General features: G+C 35.4%; 1 protein-coding gene across 9 annotated transcripts in view; it reads right to left on the reverse strand.

The window, feature by feature from the left end:
- Positions 1–20,395, reverse strand: part of GPATCH8 (G-patch domain containing 8) — a 92,995-nt gene that overhangs the window by 47,105 nt on the left and 25,495 nt on the right. For 5 of the 9 annotated variants that reach the window (XM_042256081.1, XM_042256088.1, XM_042256083.1 and 2 more), the window contains exons 3-4: positions 19,189–19,206; positions 17,056–17,128 (exon numbers count right to left, since the gene is read on the reverse strand). The exons of 1 other annotated variant lie outside the window; for it this stretch is intronic. Coding sequence is in view for 2 of the 8 variants with exons in the window: in XM_004012987.5 (XP_004013036.4) it covers positions 17,056–17,128 (73 nt within the window). In the remaining 6 variants the exon portion in view is untranslated. The remainder of the gene's footprint in view (positions 1–17,055; positions 17,129–19,188; positions 19,207–20,395) is intronic. 3 more of the 9 variants (XM_004012987.5, XM_042256080.1, XM_042256084.1) reach the window with 1 other exon arrangement.

Here is a 20,395-nt window from a genome sequence, read left to right on the forward strand (position 1 = left end):
ACATGCACATTTGAGTTCTGTTATGAATGAATACAACTTTCGTGGCAGACTTCCTCAGAACTCTGTTTCCTTTTAATGAAGTCTTCCCAAGTCTACCAACATCCTTCTTTCTGCACACAATGAAGCCAAACTTTGAAGAACACCAGGAACTCCAGAGAAATTGGCATCAAAAGGCCTGTCACATTTACGATTAATTAGTCCACTCAGAAAACAGTCTGGCTTTAAAAACAATCTGAAGGTAACACTGCTGCTTCGGCCAAGTAGTAATTTTTTCCCATTATTAGAAGTTCCAGACCAAGGGAAAATCCCATTGGGAAAAGACACTGAAGAATACATACATGGAGAAGCTGCAGTATTAAAAAAAAAAACAACCCTCATTTATTCATTTGTGATCAATGACAAATCCTATCATAAAGAACACTACCGTGAAATACCTGAGTAACAACCTATGGTAATGACTTTTCAATGGTAAATAGCAAAAGAATGTTTGCTATTATAATAATCCCCTAGAAAACTCAACTTCCTTTTGATACAAATTGAACTAAATCCAGTTTCTCTTATTTCTTGGTTTCTCTTAACAGGGACAAATATTTCTTAAAATTCATTAAAATAAGAACATTTTGTTGTTTATTTCATTTCAAAGGAGGAAACTTCAACCAGAACACTAAATACTTTCCTTAGAAGAAACTGTCCTCTTCAGCCAAAGATCTATATACAGATACTCTGACTGTGATCTAGCTGACCAGACAAGGGTGGGAAAAAAACATACTACTTACAGAAAATTCCACTATCAATGTATTCATGTGAGGGGAAAAAACTGATATTCATATTTTCTAAATAAAAACTTCAAATATATATATGTATTGAATCATTATGCTGTATACCTGAAACCAAAATAATATTCTGTATCAACTGCACCTCAATAAAAATTTTTTTAAAGAGATGGAAAAAATTTTTAATGAGGCTTCACTGACCAACTGGTACTATATACTCTATATTTTAAAAGGTAGGCTTACTTCTACAATGGCACATGTGTTAAAATACTCATTGTCACATCTCTTGCTGAAATGTAAAGGTATTATAACTTATCTTAAATCAGGAGAGAGTAAGGCCAAATATGAAAATTCACTGATTGCTTATAGCCACAGTTTCTGAGAATGAGCCCTTCCATTAATCAGTGTTGATTTTGAAACACTTTAGGATACTCCAATCTACAAAACTGGCCCAAAGAACTGGACTGTAGAGAAATTATTACTATTATTTTTTAAACAAACACTATTTTAAAACAAACTCCAGGAAAGAACAACTGGGAAGAAAATATTGAAGAACAACCATAATCTGGTAAATAGCACATTTCAGAAACAGAAGACACATGACTTCTCCACAGAAACAAATTAGAAATGAAGAGGCTTCCAAAGTGATTAAAACAGTTTTTGGGTAGTCAGCAGATAAGATAATACTACAATTTACCTCTGCTGCCTGTTCCTTTGCTGAGATTCATCCAACAACAAATGATTATTGAGTTGCTTCTACATACCAGCACTACTGGAAGGCTTTGGGCATATTTTTGTGACAGTAATTAAAACAAAGTCCTATACCCCATGAATTATCTACAATTAGGCAAAATAATCCTACCAATGTAAACTTCTGGCATGAGGCAGTAGAAAATAACATTTGTGGGCCCAATGTATGTATGGTTCAAAAAGCTTTAAAACGTCTAACAACTTTCAAGGAAGTCTAAAACTGTTTTTAAAGACTGACCCTAATAAGGCAGAAGTAAATATAAAAGCCATCAAAAAAGTCACGAATTTTACTTCCAAAAGGCCACTAAATTGATAAAAGCCAAGAATCTGACCTGACATCTTAAATTTATTTCTTACTTTAACCAACTCAAATGTATATGTGAAAATCAAGAATAATACAAAATTAGGATGGTGACTATTCTCTGATTTGTAAAACTACTCAAAATAAGACTCTATAGTAAGCTATGTTATAGTGAAGTCGCTCCGTTGTGTCCGACTCTTTGCGACCCCATGGACTGTAGCCTACCAGGCTCCTCTGTCCATGGGATTTTCCAGGCAATAGTCCTGGAGTGGATTGCCATTTCCTTCTCCAGGGGATCTTCCCAACCCAGGGATCGAACCCGGGTCTCCAGCATTGTAGAGATGCTCACACTTTACCGTCTGAGCCACCAGGGAAGTCATTATGTTAGTGTGTTTAAATATAATTTCATTCATTTAAAAAAACAGTGGTTACATATAACTTTCAGAAATACTTCCTGGGTAAAAAGTGGTATATATTTTTCCAAACCAAAGCTTTACTTCTGCAAATTTCTCCTTAAAATAACAGTCTTCGGTAGCATAAAAATGATAGTATTTTCAGCATCATTTAGATATCTTTTTCTTAGTAAACATCAAGTATATTAATTATACCCTATGGCTTTTAAGTTTTGTTTTGTTTTTAAAGAATTCCTACTCAAAATAGAATCCAAACTCTCTAGTGCTAAAAAAACTAACCATATTCTTGCCACAGACTGTTTAATGATCTATACAACATCCAGGTTATTTTGATTTTCAGGCACAGGTTTTTTTCTTTTCCTAAGGGCACAGAAGTTTAAAAAACTATGACCTAAAAATCCTTCCATCTTCCCAAAGAATCAGAGCTACTTTCTAGGACAAAATAGTTCAATTTTAATCATGTAATCTAATATATTAAGAAAAGGTTAGTTTTGTTTTGTTTCTCTTGGTTAAGCATACATATATTTATTTCACTGTCAGCTGACAGGGCCTCAAAACAACCCCCTGGTGGCTAAGTTGTAAAGAATCTGCCTGCCAATGCAGGAGACGTAGGTTTGATCCCTGGGTCAGGAAGATCCTCTGGAGAAGGAAATGGCAACCCACTCCAGTATTCTTGCCTGGAAAATCCCATGGACAGAGAAACTTGGTGGGCTACAGTCCATGGGGTCACAAGAGAGTCAGACACGACTTAGTGGCTAAATGTAGATAGTATAGAGTAGCTAGTCCTATGGTATTGTAATATCCAACAATCCAATGTTTTCTTAGAGTTGTATTCACTTACTATTAAGTTATTCCATAACTACATTGAGAATTCCTTAATATTCCAAGATCATTCTTAAACCCAAAATGTTTTCCAGTTCCATTTAAACTGCTCTTCCTTAATCCTACACCTCAAACCCTCCTCAACTCACCTTTATTTTCTTTCGATATTTTTCTAGGTAGTCCCTAACTACCTAGAGGTGGCTACAAAATCTCAGTTCTCTGGTAAGAGGTAACTTCTAAACATTTGTGTCACTCTGGACAACTAGCACGTGAGTCTCTGTAGCCTCTCCAGCAAAATGGAGACATTATCTCCACTTTCAGGACTGGCATGTAGATCAAAACAGACAACAAATAGAAGATGCTTTGTAAACCCTAACATTTCACTATGATGCTGCTAAACACTTGTCTTAAGGCCTCAGAAAATTAAAAAATCAATTTGTTCTTTCATTTCCAAAACTGGCATTTTAAAATACCTTAAAATTAAAAATACTCTAAGAAGCTGTGATAGATTCTAATGTTCTACCAGCAACCTGGTGATAATGAAACAGTTCTATTTACTGAAGGAGAAAATAATCATCTACCCCCAAATCCTTCCCATATTATCATTCCATTAACAAGAGTGACTACTGAGTTTGAAAAGGTTACACAAATATTAAATCTAAGCCAAAAGAATGAAGTATACTTTAGCAAGACTTTCTCCAAATTGAAACAGATCACCTAAGAAATTTATCAGCTACATTTATCAGGTACAAACAATTTTCTTAGGTAAATTAAGCCTAAACAAAACAGAAAAACTTAAACACTGTCAAAATGCTTACTATTTTACTATTACTGTTACCTGAGAAATACAGTAAAACCTATGTATGTGTACTGAATAGTAAGTTATTAATCCACTGTATGCCAAATTTGTAATAGATGAAGTCTACATGGAACATAGAAGTAAATTGAGAAAGTAAAATAAATTGAAATTACTGAAAAATCTCCCTTATTTCCTCTGGCGTCTCTTCTAAAAAGCCCACAGATCCTAGGTTATCCATAGAAATTTTCTTTTCCAGTTCTAAAGTCTATGATTCCATACAACTTTGAAGGTATTTTTATCTCCACTTTTCAAATATTGGCTAACCAGTGAAATTTTATATTTTCAACTGTTTCCACCTGATTGGACTACTCTAATTACAATGACATCATGATGATTATATACTAATTTATATATTGGTATATTTTATATACTAATTTTATATATTGCTAATTTTAAGTTTCTTAGACATGCCACTCTTGAAGAAGTATGAGAAACCAGTTTCCATGCAAACCAGTTTCATTTTATTTTATTTTTTTTGTTGTTGTTTTTTTTTTTTCCAGTTTCATTTTAATCATGCAAACTAATCTAGGGCACAAAGTCCATAAATAATAATGTAGGAAACAGTGTAAATCAGGATAAAGATAAGATTATAAGAAAAACAAATAGCATTATATTAAGTCAGACTAAAAATCACTATAAGAACCAACTGTCTACCCCTACTTGCCACAGTGAAGGTAACATTCTCAGAAGCTTATTTTATTCATATGACCTAAAGCAAATTACTTGGGGAGTTTATTTAAAATGTAATTTCCTGAACCCCACTGCAGGCCTGCTGAGTTGTATCTTTAACAAGCACCCAAAGTGATTCTGCTGCTCACTAAAGCTTGAGAATCACCAGTCTAATGGTAAAAGTACTAGAGTAGATCATGAGAAACGCTGGACTGGAAGAAGCACAAGCTGGAATCAAGATTGCCGGGAGAAATATCAATAACCTGAGATATGCAGGTGACACCACCCTTATGGCAGAAAGTGAAGAGGAACTCAAAAGCCCCTTCATGAAAGTGAAAGTGGAGAGTGAAAAAGTTGGCCTAAAGCTCAACATTCAGAAAATGAAGATCATGGCATCTGGTCCCATCACTTCATGGGAAATAGATGGGGAAATAGTGGAAACAGTGTCAGACTTTATTTTTGGGGGCTCCAAAATCACTGCAGATGGTGACTGCAGCCATGAAATTAAAAGACGCTTACTCCTTGGAAGAAAAGTTATGACGAACCTAGACAGTATATTCAAAAGCAGAGACATTACTTTGCTGACTAAAGTCTGTCTAGTCAAGGCTATGGTTTTTCCTGTGGTCATGTATGGATGTGAGAGTTGGACTGTGAAGACGGCTGAGCACCAAAGAATTGATGCTTTTGAACTGTGGTGCTGGAGAAGACTCTTGAGGGTCCCTTGGACTGCAAGCAGATCCAACCAGTCCATTCTGAAGGAGATCAACCCTGGGATTTCCTTGGAAGGAATGATGCTAAAGCTGAAACTCCAGTACTTTGGCCACCTCATGCGAAGAGTTGACTCATTGGAAAAGACCCTGATGCCGGGAGGGATTGGGGGCAGGAGGAGAAGGGGACGACCCAGGATGAGATGGCTGGATGGCATCACGGACTCGATGGACATGAGTCTGAGTGAACTCCGGGAGTTGGTGATGGCCAGGGAGGCCTGGCGTGCTGCGATTCACCGGTCGCAAAGAGTCGGACACGACTGAGTGACTGAACTGAACTGAACTGAACTGAACTAGAGTAGAGGTCAGAAGATTTATGTTACAAACACAGCTACTATCCTCAGCAGTTTGACCATGGATAGACACTTAAGTTTCTCAATCTATTTAAAGTGGCATTATCTCCCACCCTACTATTTGAGAGGAATATGAGATAAGATACAGGTATAAAGCTTATATGCCATCATGTTTAATTCCCCAAACAGTTCTGAAATCTTTTAAAGATTTGAGCATACTGAGGAAAGGTACACCACTAACTGATTGCAGAGCCTGAATTTAAACCCAGGTCAAATTTCAAATGAGGTCATAAAGTAGTAACCTATGAATCAAATACAGGCCTTGCATATGTTTGTTTATCTCAGATTACTTTAAACTTTGAGCCAACATTTATCAATTACTAAGTTTCACCAGAATATCTGGATTTCTGGTTTTGTTTTTTAAATTCAGGTCTGGCAACACATCAGACTATATTCCTACACAGTAACAATGAGCAAGAGCTAGCTGAGTGGCAATTATTCCTCTCCAGACATAGCACAACTCACATTACTTCCTACTTACTGTCTCAAGTTCAGTCGGCTTCAACTGTTTATGTTACCACCTGACCCCAACAGGCATCGGAGCTTCCAAGTCCTACTCCTGAGACTGTCCTCTGCTCTTTCCTTCTAAGCTCCAGCTAGATTTTCTCTGTAACTCATTTGGTTACAAAGTTATCTACGTCACAGATTTCAAAAGACTCAGTAAGATAGAAAAGGCTGAATTCAGAACTAATAAACCACATTTATACATGTAAGATAATATTATTTTGTCCCCTTTTCTAAATGTACAATCCATTACTTCAAATTTTGGTAGCCATTTTTAATAAATATTTTCATTTTTAGCTTTTTTATCAAAATATATTTCTCAGAAATCATACTTTTAAACTTAGTGTTCTTATCATGTTTATATCTGGTCCTACTTTTAAATACCAGTGGTTCTTATAGAAGAATTTGATGATTCCATGTGTCAACTAACTAACAAGTATAGTTGGGCAGATGCTAATACAGTTGTTTGCTTCCTTACTCTCACAATGAGATCTTTCACTTATTAAATCCTTCAAGAAATAAGTTAAAGTTCTAAGTTATGTTTTTCAATTCTCTATTAAGCCCCCACTGTACCTTTAACTTCACAATTACAGTACTATACTACACTAGATTTATTTGTTACACTTGTGTCTATATTAGACATAAGCCTCCGGAGACAAGAGCTACATCTTATTCATTCCTTAACTCTTAAGACTTAGTACAGATCTGGCACATTCTACAGATTCAGTAACTATATGCAGAATTAAAAAAACATATTGAAAAGCAACAACAGAAAACACATAAATGCCTAGTAACTGTTACCACTTAGGAGTTTATAGTCTAACAAGAGTTAAGTGAGTAAGTAAGTGAAGTCGCTCAGTAGTGTCCAACTCTTTGTGACCCCATGGACTGTAGCCTATCAAGCTTCTCCATCCATGGGATTCTCCAGGCAAGGATACTGGAGTGGGTTACCATTTCCTTCTCCAGGGGATCATTTCCTTCTATAGGGGATCTTCCCGACCCAGGGATCAAACCCGGGTCTCCCGCATTGGAGGCAGATGCTTTAACCTCTGAGCCACCAGGGAAGATGGTTCAGAGGTTCAGAGGAAGATGGCTCACGAGAGTTAAGAGACACATAAATACAAATTATTCAAGGCAGAATGTTAAAAACACAAGAGAAATAAAAAGTGTAAGAAAAAATAACGGAGGAAATTATAGTATGAGACAAGAAATTACAGTATTCTCTTTACCCTTGGAGATCAATTATCTATCACTCCTAAAAATGCGGCCAAGCTTCTTACTACTCAATCTAGCCTCAAGTTTCCAGTTAATTTACATAAATTTATATTTATCATCAAGAACATAAATGACCACTTCATGTCTCTAAGAAAAAATATCACATTCAAAGCTACCTACATTTTTTTCAACCAGAGTAACTATTGTACATTTCAATTATGCAGTACTTATTTCTCACCATCATCACATTTCTCCAGAAGACAGAAGTAAGCCACCACACAGCATTTAAGTACATTATAGATAGCATACTGATTAAAAGCATAGGTTTTTGGCAACATGATTCTACTACCTATGTGCTGTAAGATTTGGGGCAAAGAATTGCTTAAAATGTCAATCTCCTCATCTGTAAAATAGGAGTAACTACCCCAGAGAGGACTTAAATTAGACTATACATGTGCAAACACTTTGTAAACACTTAAACGCTAGCTATTATAAAGGATTAACACTAAACCCAGTGAACAAAGGCTTGCTAGCAAGACATGTGCATGAATCAACTGTATATTATACTTCATAGTTGATTTATCATCCTTCATAACTACACTTTCCTTTCCAGTTCCACTGCTATCATTTTATTCTATGCCCTTATCAACTCATACCTAGACAACTTTCTAAATGGTTTTACACCTTCACCTTCAGTCATACTTTGGCGAGATTCAAACTTAACTTCTACCACCAATGTGCTAATTGGTATAATGGAACATTCTGGAACCCTAAACCTACATTTCTTCATTTGTAAAGTGAATTTCTGATTAAATTAGCTTCAATATTTCTATCTGCTAGATAAGTCTATACCTCTCTTCTAATAAAAAACTGCCTTTGGTTTACAAAATAAAGTCCCAAATTGGAGCAGCCTTCTACATTCAGTGTGGTAGTTAGTTAGCAGCACGGATTTTGGGGTCAAAGAGACCAAGGTTTGAATTTTGATACTGTCATTTACTGATGGTTTATTCTTGAGCAACTTGCTCAACTTCTTTAAGCCTCAGTTTTTCCTCTGCAAAGCTGGAATAACATAGTCTTGCTTTAAGAATTATATGTGTTAAATAGACAGACAATGGGAGAAGCTGCTATATGGGGATAGGGAACTCAACCCAGTGCTCTGTAAACTAGAGGGGTGGGATAAGGTAGGGAGTGAGAGGAGATTCAGGAGGGAGGGGACATACATGGACTTGTGGCTGATTTATGTTGTTGTATGGCAGAAGCCAACATAACATTGTAAAGCAATTATCCTCCAATTAAAAATTTTTTTAAAAATAAATGAGGTTTTAGTTAAGATAATACTAGATTTGTGCCTATCTGAACCAATTTCCCATTACTGCTTTCTAGTTATGGTTTCTCAACTGCTCTTGGACACCCAGAACCCTGCTTCAACCAAATAATTATGGTTTTTTCCATCCTTTTATATGTCAAAGTTCATTTTAAAAATATGTATTTTGATAAGTTTTTCTGCTTTTAAAGTGTGACATTCACTGCCGAATGGACATTTTCTGCTCTAGCCAGCCACACCTACTCTTCGCCAACTGTAATCACCTTGTATACATCAGTGTCTCTTTCTTTGGTAATACCTATTCCTCCCTCCTTAAGACTTCATTGCGAGGTCTTCCCTAGTCATTTATTCTTACAGAGTTTACTCTTAAGGTTTCTTCCACTTATCTCCTAAAATAAATGGCAAACTTATGAGAGTAAGGGTAGTATCTCACAATGTATCTCTTTATTATGGTCTCTTGAACACAAGTATTTAATAGAAGTGCAACTATTTTAACGTAATTCTTCACCAGTGAGTGCTTCATTTAAAGTAATCTACCTTGAGAATGTCCAAACTGCTTCTATAACTGGTCTACTCTTTTCTTAGTAAAAAAGTATCTGGTCTAAATTAGAAAAATTTGCTACTTCCTTTCTAATTATTTTGCATGGACTTGATATATATTTAATGTCTTCTGATTAAATAACACCTTAACATATATTTAATGTCTGTCTTTAAATGCAATAATCTCTATACTGAGAAACAAGCAGTCTATACAGCATCTGAGTTCACTATTTCCCCTTCTCATCTCCCCCAATCCCTTTTCATTTCTCAGTTCAGTTCAGTCACTCAGTCGTGTCCGACTCTTTGCGACCCCATGAATCACAGCACGCCAGGCCTCCCTGTCTGTCCATCTCCAACTCCCGGAGTTCACTCAACCTCATGTACATCGAGTCAGTGATGCCATCCAGCCATCTCATCCTCTGTCATCCCCTTCTCCTCCTGCCCCCAATCCCTCCCAGCATCAGGGTATTTTCCAATGAATCAACTCTTCGCATGAGGTGGCCAAAGTATTGGAGTTTTAGCTTCAGCATCAGTCCTTTCAATGAACCCCCAGGACTGATCTCCTTTAGGATGGACTGGCTGGATCTCCTTGCAGTCCAAGGGACTCTCAAGAGTCTTCTCCAACAACACAGTTCAAAAGCATCAATTCTTTGGTGCTCAGCTTTCTTCACAGCCCAAATCTCACATCCATACATGACCACTGGAAAAACCATAGCCTTGACTAGATGGACCTTTGTTGGCAAAGTAATGTCTCTGCTTTTTAATATGCTCTCTAGGTTGGTCATAACTCTAGCTCTAAAATCTAGACTTTTTAACTATTAGACTGTCAATTCTAATTTTGTTTACTAACTGGATTCAATTCATTTGTTTATATTAACTAAATTTCATTAAGATAGTCAGAGGTTATATATAATCTGTATCTTACTAAATTTGATACCTGAATTACTAAAATTATGCTTACCTTTGGAAACGCATAAAGACTGCACAGCTCATTTAATTACCAAGGAACAAAGATCATTATAGCTACCAGGCTCCTTCAGCTAGACCAGCAACAAATATAACTAAGCCTTTCTGAAAATCCATACTGACATGCAGAATGTTTAGATTCTAGATTTGGCACATAATCCATGAAAACAAATTTCAAAGGGAAACTAAGGAAGAAGGACAACAACTCAGCTTTTTACAAATATTCTATCCAGAACATTTATCTATGTCTTCATAGTATTAAAGAAAACCTATTTTTCCCCAGCCAAAGAATGATTTTTCTTAGAAGTTAGTGTGGTTTTAAAAATCAACATTCTAACTTAACAATAAAGTCCACATTTTAACACTACATATTTCTATTGTATGGAATTCAAATCTAGTTTTTCTTTAGTCATAAAATGTATTAATATAAGCACTGTTGGGGCTTAGCTAATGCAGGGTTTACCCAACTATATTTACCATTTGTTTGCTAGCTGAAACTAGAGTGGGAAGAGGGATACATACATAAAACCAAAGAAACACTAAAGAAACCAACTCTACTCTGCTTGGATTCTGTCTACTCTAAGTCTTTTTCAAAACAATTTTCTTTCTACATTTTTTAGTAGTAATAGTATATCATATCAAATTTTAAAAGGATACAGTAAAAAGCAACTCACTTTCCCTTCACAGTCTGCCTTAACAATGATTTTTCTCTGCATAGTCAAGCAAACAAGAAACAAATATATGCACAAACCCCACAGAATGTACCCTTTTAATGTTTCACAGTGAAATGCTTCAGTTCATCTCTCGACATATTTTCCAGCCAACGATTTCACATAATAAAATTTTTATGCTTCAATCTCAAAAATCTAATTCAACATTTTTAACAAAAAGATATGTGAGAAACCTAGAGATATAATACATTTCATATACAACTTGTAGGACTTTGGGAAAGCTGCTTAAGTATCAACAAAAGCTATCGACACGTTACAGCAGAGAAAGCAACTGTTAAGAACCATAGTAATTATTTGGTAATCAGGAAGAAATATATACTTTCTATCTTAATTTTTTTAAATCAATAAACAAGTTATGTTTTAGAAGCTGGTTAGCTGCTGGGTTGATGTATATTCCATTTAAAATAATGGAAAATGGAAACACACTGTTTTATGTGCCACTAAGAAATTTTAAAAGCTGCCATTATAACTTTAATGCCATTAATAAGGTACATCTAATTTTACCTTTATTAAAATATGAAAAAATGTCTTAGGATCAAGGAAATATGATAGACTATTTCCAATCTTTTATTACAGTGATATAATGAATAACTTCAATCATACATTATTTTGTGCATTTCATGAATAAGTTAAAGATAGAAACAGAACTGTTGGATCTAAGGATATATGCATTTTAATCTTTAAGTAATTCAAATTGTTCTCTATAGTGGTTTTATCTGTTTACAGTCTCACTGGCTATGATTTAAGAACCTTTTCCCCAAATCTGACCAGGCTAGTCTCTTTCAAAGCCTTTTCCAAGCCAACAAGTAAAAAATGATATCTTATAGTTTAATATGCATTATCTCTAATATGAGAAGAAATGAGAATATTTTCATAGTCAAAAGATCATCTGCAATACTTTTCTGTAAACAGTATTCATAGCATTTCCCCCTTTCTAGTTAGGTTACAAGTATTTCACATACCAATAAATACATAAAGAAATCTGTCCTCTGTCTACAATGAGATATTACAGATATTTCCCCCAGTTTGTTTAGTTGTTGTTCTTTTACTTTACTATGATGAAATATAGTCAAATTTATCCCTCTTTTAAGGATTTCTGGGTTTGGAGTTGAACTTTAAAAAGTTCTCCTTATTATAAGATTATCTTTAATAATTATCCTATTGTTCATCTTAACAATTTTATTTTTTACATTTAATTATTTTAGTCATCTGTAATATGTTTTGGGGTAAGGTACGACAGTGGAGATCCAACGTCTTTTTTTAGGTTACTATACAGTTGTCCCAACCCCACTGCTTAGTGACTGAGGCTCTTTCAGATGTAACTAAGAGCTCAGAACTGAAACAAACAGCAAAATTAGGGACTTAGGACCCTAAAACATACATAGCATTAAAAGCACAGAACTGGGAGTCAAATATCTAGCACATATTCAGTTCAGTTCAGTTCAGTCGCTCAGTCATGTCTGACTCTTTGCAACCCCACTGACTAACACACCAAGCTTCCCTGTCCGTCACCAACTCCTGGAGCTTGCTCAAACCCATGTCCATCGAGCTGGTGATGCCATCCAACTAATAAGAGCACACGTTAGTATCTTAGCTACTACTGTTACAAATTCTGGGAAATAGAGAGTAGCAAGATAGAGGCTTCTCTGTGATTTTTATGATATTTAGGTTTTTGATGAATACCTAAAGTTTAAGTCAAATTCAGTTAAAATATCTAAACATACACCATACAATTGAGGTGTTAGTAACAATTAGCATTTATATAGTGTTTTACAGTTTACATAAAGTAACTTCCCTTAATTACTTTACCCTTATAATCACTGCGAGAATATAGGCAGAGATTTTAATCCTCATTTACTGCTGAAACAAATAATTCAACTTGTCCCTTTACTTAAAGTAAGTGGCAGAGCCAAATTCAAACCTAAATCCTAAATTTCTAAATCTGCTCACACTGCTTCATACCCTATACCAAGTGCTTCTAAACAAAAATAAAAGAGAATCCCTACCCTCAAGGAACTTAAAGCAATTTGTCACTTAAGTATTCAATTGATCACATACTAAAAAATATAAACGGTCCCTGGCCTCAAAACCTTCAAAAGTGTACCATAAGTTTAAAAAGCAAGACTTAGAGGACTGGAAAATAAACCTGAAGAGCAGGAACAATCTTATTTATTTTGTCCATGACTTACATTATTTACAGCTGGTATAACTAGAACACATTATTATCTCATAGCTGAGCTAATGCTGGTTGACCATTACTGACTGAACCCTGTAAATATGGGATATGAAATATATCATACCTCTTCATTTGTCTTAGGGGACGAACTTTTGTTTGTGACCAAAAAATCAGCCAAATCATCGAACAGCTCTTAGACAATATAATAAAGAAAGTTTAGGAATCACTTCTGGGCTACATCTACTTATCTATTTCATAGCAAAATAAAGATTTTGAGCTACATTCCATTCCATTTCAAAGCTGCCAAAAGGTCATAAAACAATTTCAAGAACCAAATCCAATTCAACAGCCACAAAATACAACTATCATTTGCTGTTGTTTATTTCAAATTAAACATACCCTCTGCCTCCATTAAAAAAACAACAACAACACAACCATTCATAATATTTCTCATCAGCAGGTCGTTCTTTATTGTTGTTCCCTTCAGGTATCCTGACAACCTTTTCTATAAGTCTTTTATTTTTTTAATACTAACAATCACTTATCTGCCACACATAAATTTTAACTTTTGAATATTTTAAGAAACACTGTGATGTGTGCTAAATCGCTTCAGTCATGTCCAACTCTGCAACCCCATGGACTGAAGCCCTCCAGGCTCCTCTGTCCATGGGATTCTCCAGGCAAGAATACCAGTGTGGGTTGCCATTCCCTTCTCTAGGGGATCTTCCCAAAAGGGATCGAACTGGCATCTCTTATGTCTGACCTGCATTGGCAGACGGGTTCTTTTACCACTAGCCCTACTGCTGCTGCTGCTAACTCGCTTCAGTCGTGTCCGATTCTATGCGAGCCCACAGACGGCAGCCCACCAAGCTCCCCTGTCCCTGGGATTCTCCAGGCAAAAACACTGGAGTGGGTTGCCATTTCCTTCTCCAATGCATGAAAGTGAAAAGTGAAAGTGAAGACGCTCAGTCGTATCGGACTCTTAGTGACCCCAGGGACTGCAGCCCACCAGGTTCCTCCGTCCATGGGGTTTTCCAGGCATGAATACTGGAGTGGGTTGCCACTGCCTTCTCCGAGCACCACTAGGGAAGCCCTAATAAATATTAGGGGAAAACAAAAGGTAAATAAGGGAAATTCAAGTACAAAATTAAACCCACCCAACAAAGCTGAATTTTCTATCATGCCACAAAGAATTCTGTTTCAGAGTTAACATGCCCTGTTCTCCAACCTATCCAGTGACAAACCTATCCAGTCTTTGCAGCCCCAAAGACTAGCACTCTGTAAAGTCTCACAGGGCTTGCAATAATTTTTAAATGTTAGCAAAATCTCAAAAAGATCAGGCTTAAATTCAGTGGATGACTCCATGTTAAAAAACGTTAGAGCCTAAAATCTAACAAAAGCAACTAAAAGTTGACAATGAACAAGTAAATACAAAGAACTTACAAAGCCATGAATCTAGAAATTATTTGCAGTGCGTCTATGCAGTAGTAAGAAGGCCTTATGATTTTCTGCAGAGCAACAGGGCTTTCTTCAGTGGTTATTTGCAGCAAAGGTTTGGTATAATGAAAAAAATTTGTCATGAATTATCTAAATATGTCATAAATGTGGCTATATCCTAGTCAAACTATGTGGGTATTACAGAGAGAGCAATGTAAGAGAAATAAACTCAATGCCTGTACAATGTTGAATGTGACACTAAAAAAATAAAAGAGCCATTTCCAAGACAATTAAAGTCACCCCTTAATGTTGGCAGGAGAATAAGGTCCCATTCTTTTTGAAGGGTAGCGACTGTACTAGCCATTCAAGACACATGGGCTTTGAACAACAATGTGAATTTAGTAAACACTACTGAAATGTACACTTAAAAATGGTTAAGATGGCAATTTTATGTTATGTGGGCTTTGCCACAATTGAAAAAAAAAGGGACGGGCTTCAAATTTCTCTTTTATTTTAAATAAATAATGGATTGATGAGTTATTGAGTGCTTACTACATGCCAATCACCACAGAGATGAATGTGAAATATGGATAAAATCTGATTTCTCTTCTCAAGGAGTTCAAAGTTTAAAGACACCCAAGTTTGAAAGTATTCTTAAAATGAAACAATAATTTTCCATCACCCAAAAATAGTTAAGTATCCATTTACCTAATCTTTTTTTAAATTTTATTTTATTTTTAATTGGAGGATAATTATTCTACAATATTGTGATGGCTTCTGCCATACACCAACATGAATCAGCCATAGGTATATATATGTCCCCCCCTCCTAAACTGCCCTCCTACTTCCCTCCCCATCCCACCTCTTTAGACCATCACAGAGCACCTTTCTTAAACTCGCTTGCTATATATCTCTCTCACCCTTTTTCTCTGCCAGTTTTAGTTGTACTTTGAACTCTCCGATGCTTACAATGGAAAACTCTGGGATTCAAACAGATTCGCTAGCCACCTATGTAATGTCCCCAAATTCTACTCTCCTCTGTACCTGAACAAAAACAGTAACAATCAACAATGCTCCTGGGAATCTCTGAATAGGAAGAGAGGTTTCAAATAGTAGGGGAAAAGATCAAATAAAATCTTCAGACCTTATTCTGAACTATCACCTCCATTCAACCCAACCCAACATTTAACTGTGCAAACCACTGGGACTAAACCTATCAAGAAGTCACTTCTACTTTAGGCCTGATGACCCTTTCTCTTTTCTGGTCTTTTACAAAATCTATGGTGTATGCCATACAAATTGCTCTCAGTTGTTGAGTATTCTTTATACTGTGTACAATGAGTTCTTGCAAGTTTAGTGGTGATCAAATCTTTCTACCTCCCCCAAAGGATAGGTTAATGCTTAGTAATAAATATTCATTTGAAGTACATTTTTGAGCATTTCTCATGTCACCACTGAATAGAATTTGTGGATGTATACTTTAAAAAGCAAAAGTTTTAAAGACTGAAACATCCTGTTTCATGCCCCGACCTATTGTGTCTCTTAATACAGTCACTTGAACTGATTAGACTGCCCACTTATATAGAAATTCATTTCCCAAATTCAAAAAATTAGTCAACAGTAGTGCACCTCTCCCCAAATATCCCTTTATACAATGAGACCCTTCATGGCCAAATGTAGAAGTGCAATGATTTCCATCATTTCTGAGGTACTGTTCACATCTGCAGAGAACAGCAGCCCTTGAATACAAGGGAGCTAATAAGTAAATGGAGTTGGTTGACTGGTTTTCAACTAGTAAGAACTCAGAAGCAGAAATGTTGGCAGTGTTTGTTATCCAAATGATCAGTACAGTTAAAAGAAAAAAAATACATGCAATGTAAACTTTAAACCATACATTTCCCAGAGACTGACCTGAACTTGAGAAATGGCCTCTCAGAGAACCCTAGGAAATCTCTGTTTCAATTTGATGTTTCATATAGGTTAATTATTCTACTATTGCATGGATTCTGATTAGAGACAAAGAACCAGGGCAATCACCAGCTTCAGGAAGAATTCAGGAGGGCAAAAATTAAACTCTGCTGTTGAAATTAATCCTCTTAAAAATACAGCAGCCACAATACATCACTAAGTGATACAAACAAAGTACATTCTGATACTACATATTTCATTTACTTTACCCACCCATCACTTCCACCAAAAGAAATTTAAAACAGACTGAGCCATACACAGTATGTTTCCTGAAAGTATTCACGATACAGCAGCTTACTCTTGCAAATTATTAGCTTAATAGTGATTTCAAATACAGTTATAGGAAAAACAGACTACTCTAGGGGATAAAAGGCAGGGGGGGAAGCCCAAACACTTTTTAAAGAAAGACAAAAAATATATTCAGGCATAAGATCTGCATCAGAAACATTTTTTCTTTCTTTTTTCTTGGTATATTTAAAAAACTTACCCTGAAGAGATTTTCCCAATCCCTGGCCCAGCTTCCACCCATGTTTCTGGAGTAAGCGATGTCCAATATTATCCTGACAGACAGAACAGAGAGACAAACCAAAAATATTCCAATAATATATTCTTCCCTTCCTAGTGGTATATAACAGGTGATGAACAAGAGATAATTCTACATATATGCATGCAAAAAAGGTGCTAATAGGGGAAATGTGCCCAATAAAGGGGGCATTAATGTAAAAAGAAATACTGGCTAGTATTTTATACAGGAAGAACAAAGAGGTAAGGGTCCTTTCTGATGGTGTGTTGGGCAATTTTTATACACAACACGTTTAAAAAGAGAAAAAAGGGAAGGGGAAAGGGGGAAGAATACACTTATGAAGTTTAAAACTAACATTAAAAAGCATAAAGTCAAAGTACTTATACAATCATATCCACCACCTAGACAGCACCACTTTAAGAGCTTTTTTTTTGTTTTTTTTAAAGAAAATCTACATTGTGTTTAGTTATTTTGCTTATGTGTCAGGCTTTCATGATACAAAGTAAGTTGTAAGTGTAAGACTGCCCCACCACTAGAAATGAAAACACAATCAGAGCAAAATCCAGGCTAGACTTGATTGGTTTTTTAATACATATATATAAAATATAAATATTTAACTAGCATGCAGCCAATATTAAACTGAAAAAACAGTGAGGTTAGTAAAACGAGAAATTAAATTGATTAAACAGAAAAATAAAATGAGCTCAAGCACAGACTGAGTGATGCATTTCAACATGTAATCTAACAAAAATGCTAAAATGTTAGAATGAAACAGGCCTAGCAATAAGTTAACAGTAAAGAACCATTAGTGCATGTAGGGGAAAAAAACCAATATACATAATGTCTCATCTTCCTAGGAGCACAGTGGAAGAGATCCTTCAATGTAAATCACATGTAAAGACACTAGAAACAACAATTAAATGTCAGCTTTTGTGTAAGGTTTCAAGATCTTAGAAACCTCTGCAGACCTTTGTCCAATTCTTTGCTTTTTACAAATACAGAGAGAACACTAAAATAATCATTTAACTGTATCTGATAAAATGATGTTACTTATCAAAAGGAAAACATTTAAAAATTGTAAACAAAAAGTGTTCTGTATGCATTAAAATGTAATTTATAATATTAACTGGGTATCACCACTTGAAAATAATCTCATATTTCCTAAAATCAGATTATGAAGTCAACTAAACCATAAATCTCTGAATTAAAAACAAACATCTCATATTAAATTGATTTTTATCTTCCAGCTACATATTCAATGGTAAAATGCTCTGGAATTATAGAAAAAAATACGTTACTATTATATTCTCTGATAGTAAGTTACAAGAAGGTTAGGTCTCTTCAATGCTCTGTTTAAAAAAAAAAAAAAAGGTCAACTTCCTTCTATCAGTTTATGACAGGATGCCAACTAGAAAACTAGACTGAGCAGCTTATTACTTTATTGATTAGAGGAACAAAGATCAGGATACTTGAAAAAATGGGGCAAATGATAATGAAAACTGTTTCTGTAACAAAACATGCAATTATTTTAAACATACATATACACAGTCATTACTGTACATAAAAGGTCACTAGAGATTATTTTTTGCTAGGAATTGAGAGAATAAGAAAATGCTATGGATACATGTAATCCCAGTACTGAATGCCTGACTATTTATAAATAACTTTATTGAAAAAAAAAAAAGTTTTAAGTCTTAACACAACTAACGTTAGCAGAAAATGAAGATAAAGAGAGAGGCCTTTATAGTACTACTGTGGAAATACACTTACCTGCACATAAAATCCTTGTTTTATATCATAATTCCTACAACTAAATTAACTACAGAAAGGACAAGGATAGCAGAATGACTCTAAGATAATGTAGCTGAATAAAGTATTGTTTAATCTCTTAACAGGCTAATTTTAGGGTATTAAAACCATGCTGACAAAAATTGTTGTCCCTTTTTTTAAATTAAGAAAACTATCTTTTGGCTAAGTGGAGATGAGACATTATGCTGACCGTGTTATATTATGAATGCACTAAAATAAACAGACAGATGAAGCAGTATGCTATTTCCAAAAGCAGTGCAAGTGGAGTGAAAGCATTTCCATACGAACCTGGCTTTAAAAACTGGGCTGTCAAAAGAACAGTTAAATGTAACACAAAGTAAGAAACTGTCCAATCACTAATGGTCGTTTTTTTTTTTGTCTTGTTTTCAATTCACTGCTTGCAATTAATGTATTTATTAAAGGAGAGTGAAAGCATAAGTAAATTCACGAGTCAAGACCAGCTGAAAGATTCAAGAGCAGCGTGTTGTGACTGACAACAGTGAAAGGAAAAGCAAATGTTAAAGGGAGAGGGAGAAAAAAGAAAAATTTAGGGTTATACACATTAGCATCACTTTTACAAAACCACTCAAGATGGCTGTCACCTTCTCAAAAAAAGCTATTGATACAAAATGGCAGTGGTACTTCTCTTCTAAATCTTTAAATGAAAACTGTTCTTTAATTAAATCTACTTCCCTGGTGGCTCAGACAGTAAAGCGTCTGTCTACAACGTGGGAGGCCCGGGTTTAATCCCTGGGTTGGGAAGATCTCCTGGAGAAGGAAATGGCAACTCACTCCAGTATTCAAGGCCCAAGGACAGAGGAACCTGGTAGGCTATAGTCCATGGGGTTGCAGAGAGTCGGACACGACTGAGTGACTTCACTTTCTTTCACTTTCCCCAAGTATGAACAGGGAATGAAATGTCAGGGGTTATGTATTAATATTATTAACATGCCACTCTATGTCCTTGCAATTATAACAAAAAGCAACAAAAATAATAGGCATATCTCCCAGAAAGTCTTCCCCTCACCAACCTCTTAGATTAACTGAATGACTATTACAGAAAATCTGAGCCTTTCCTATCATTTCAGACTATGTTTTTGAAGAAAAAATGGCAGTTCTGGGACTCTGCAGAAAGGACTAGTATTCACTACGGTTCCTTTTCCTACCAAAAGAAAATAGTTTTATAAAGACTAGTGAAAAATCCAATAGGCTTAAGGATGATGGGTTAACACAAGAAAGGCACATCAAAATACCTCATAACAAAGTATTAATAGAACAAAGCAGACTTGTCTAATCTGAAGTGATCAAACTGTTCACTCAACTTTCACTGTGAAAGAGCAACGAAATAATTCAGTGGCCAACTGGTGATAATCATTACTCTCTCTGGTTAGGGTGTCAATCATTCCTATAAATGTCATTTATAACAGTAAACTGCAGTAATGTGTAGCCTCAACCGGTAATCTAGACATAACAAGGGCAATGAGCACTATTTAAG

This window comes from Ovis aries, chromosome 11 (genome assembly GCF_016772045.2).
Source record: "Ovis aries strain OAR_USU_Benz2616 breed Rambouillet chromosome 11, ARS-UI_Ramb_v3.0, whole genome shotgun sequence".
Lineage (NCBI taxonomy): Eukaryota > Metazoa > Chordata > Mammalia > Artiodactyla > Bovidae > Ovis > Ovis aries.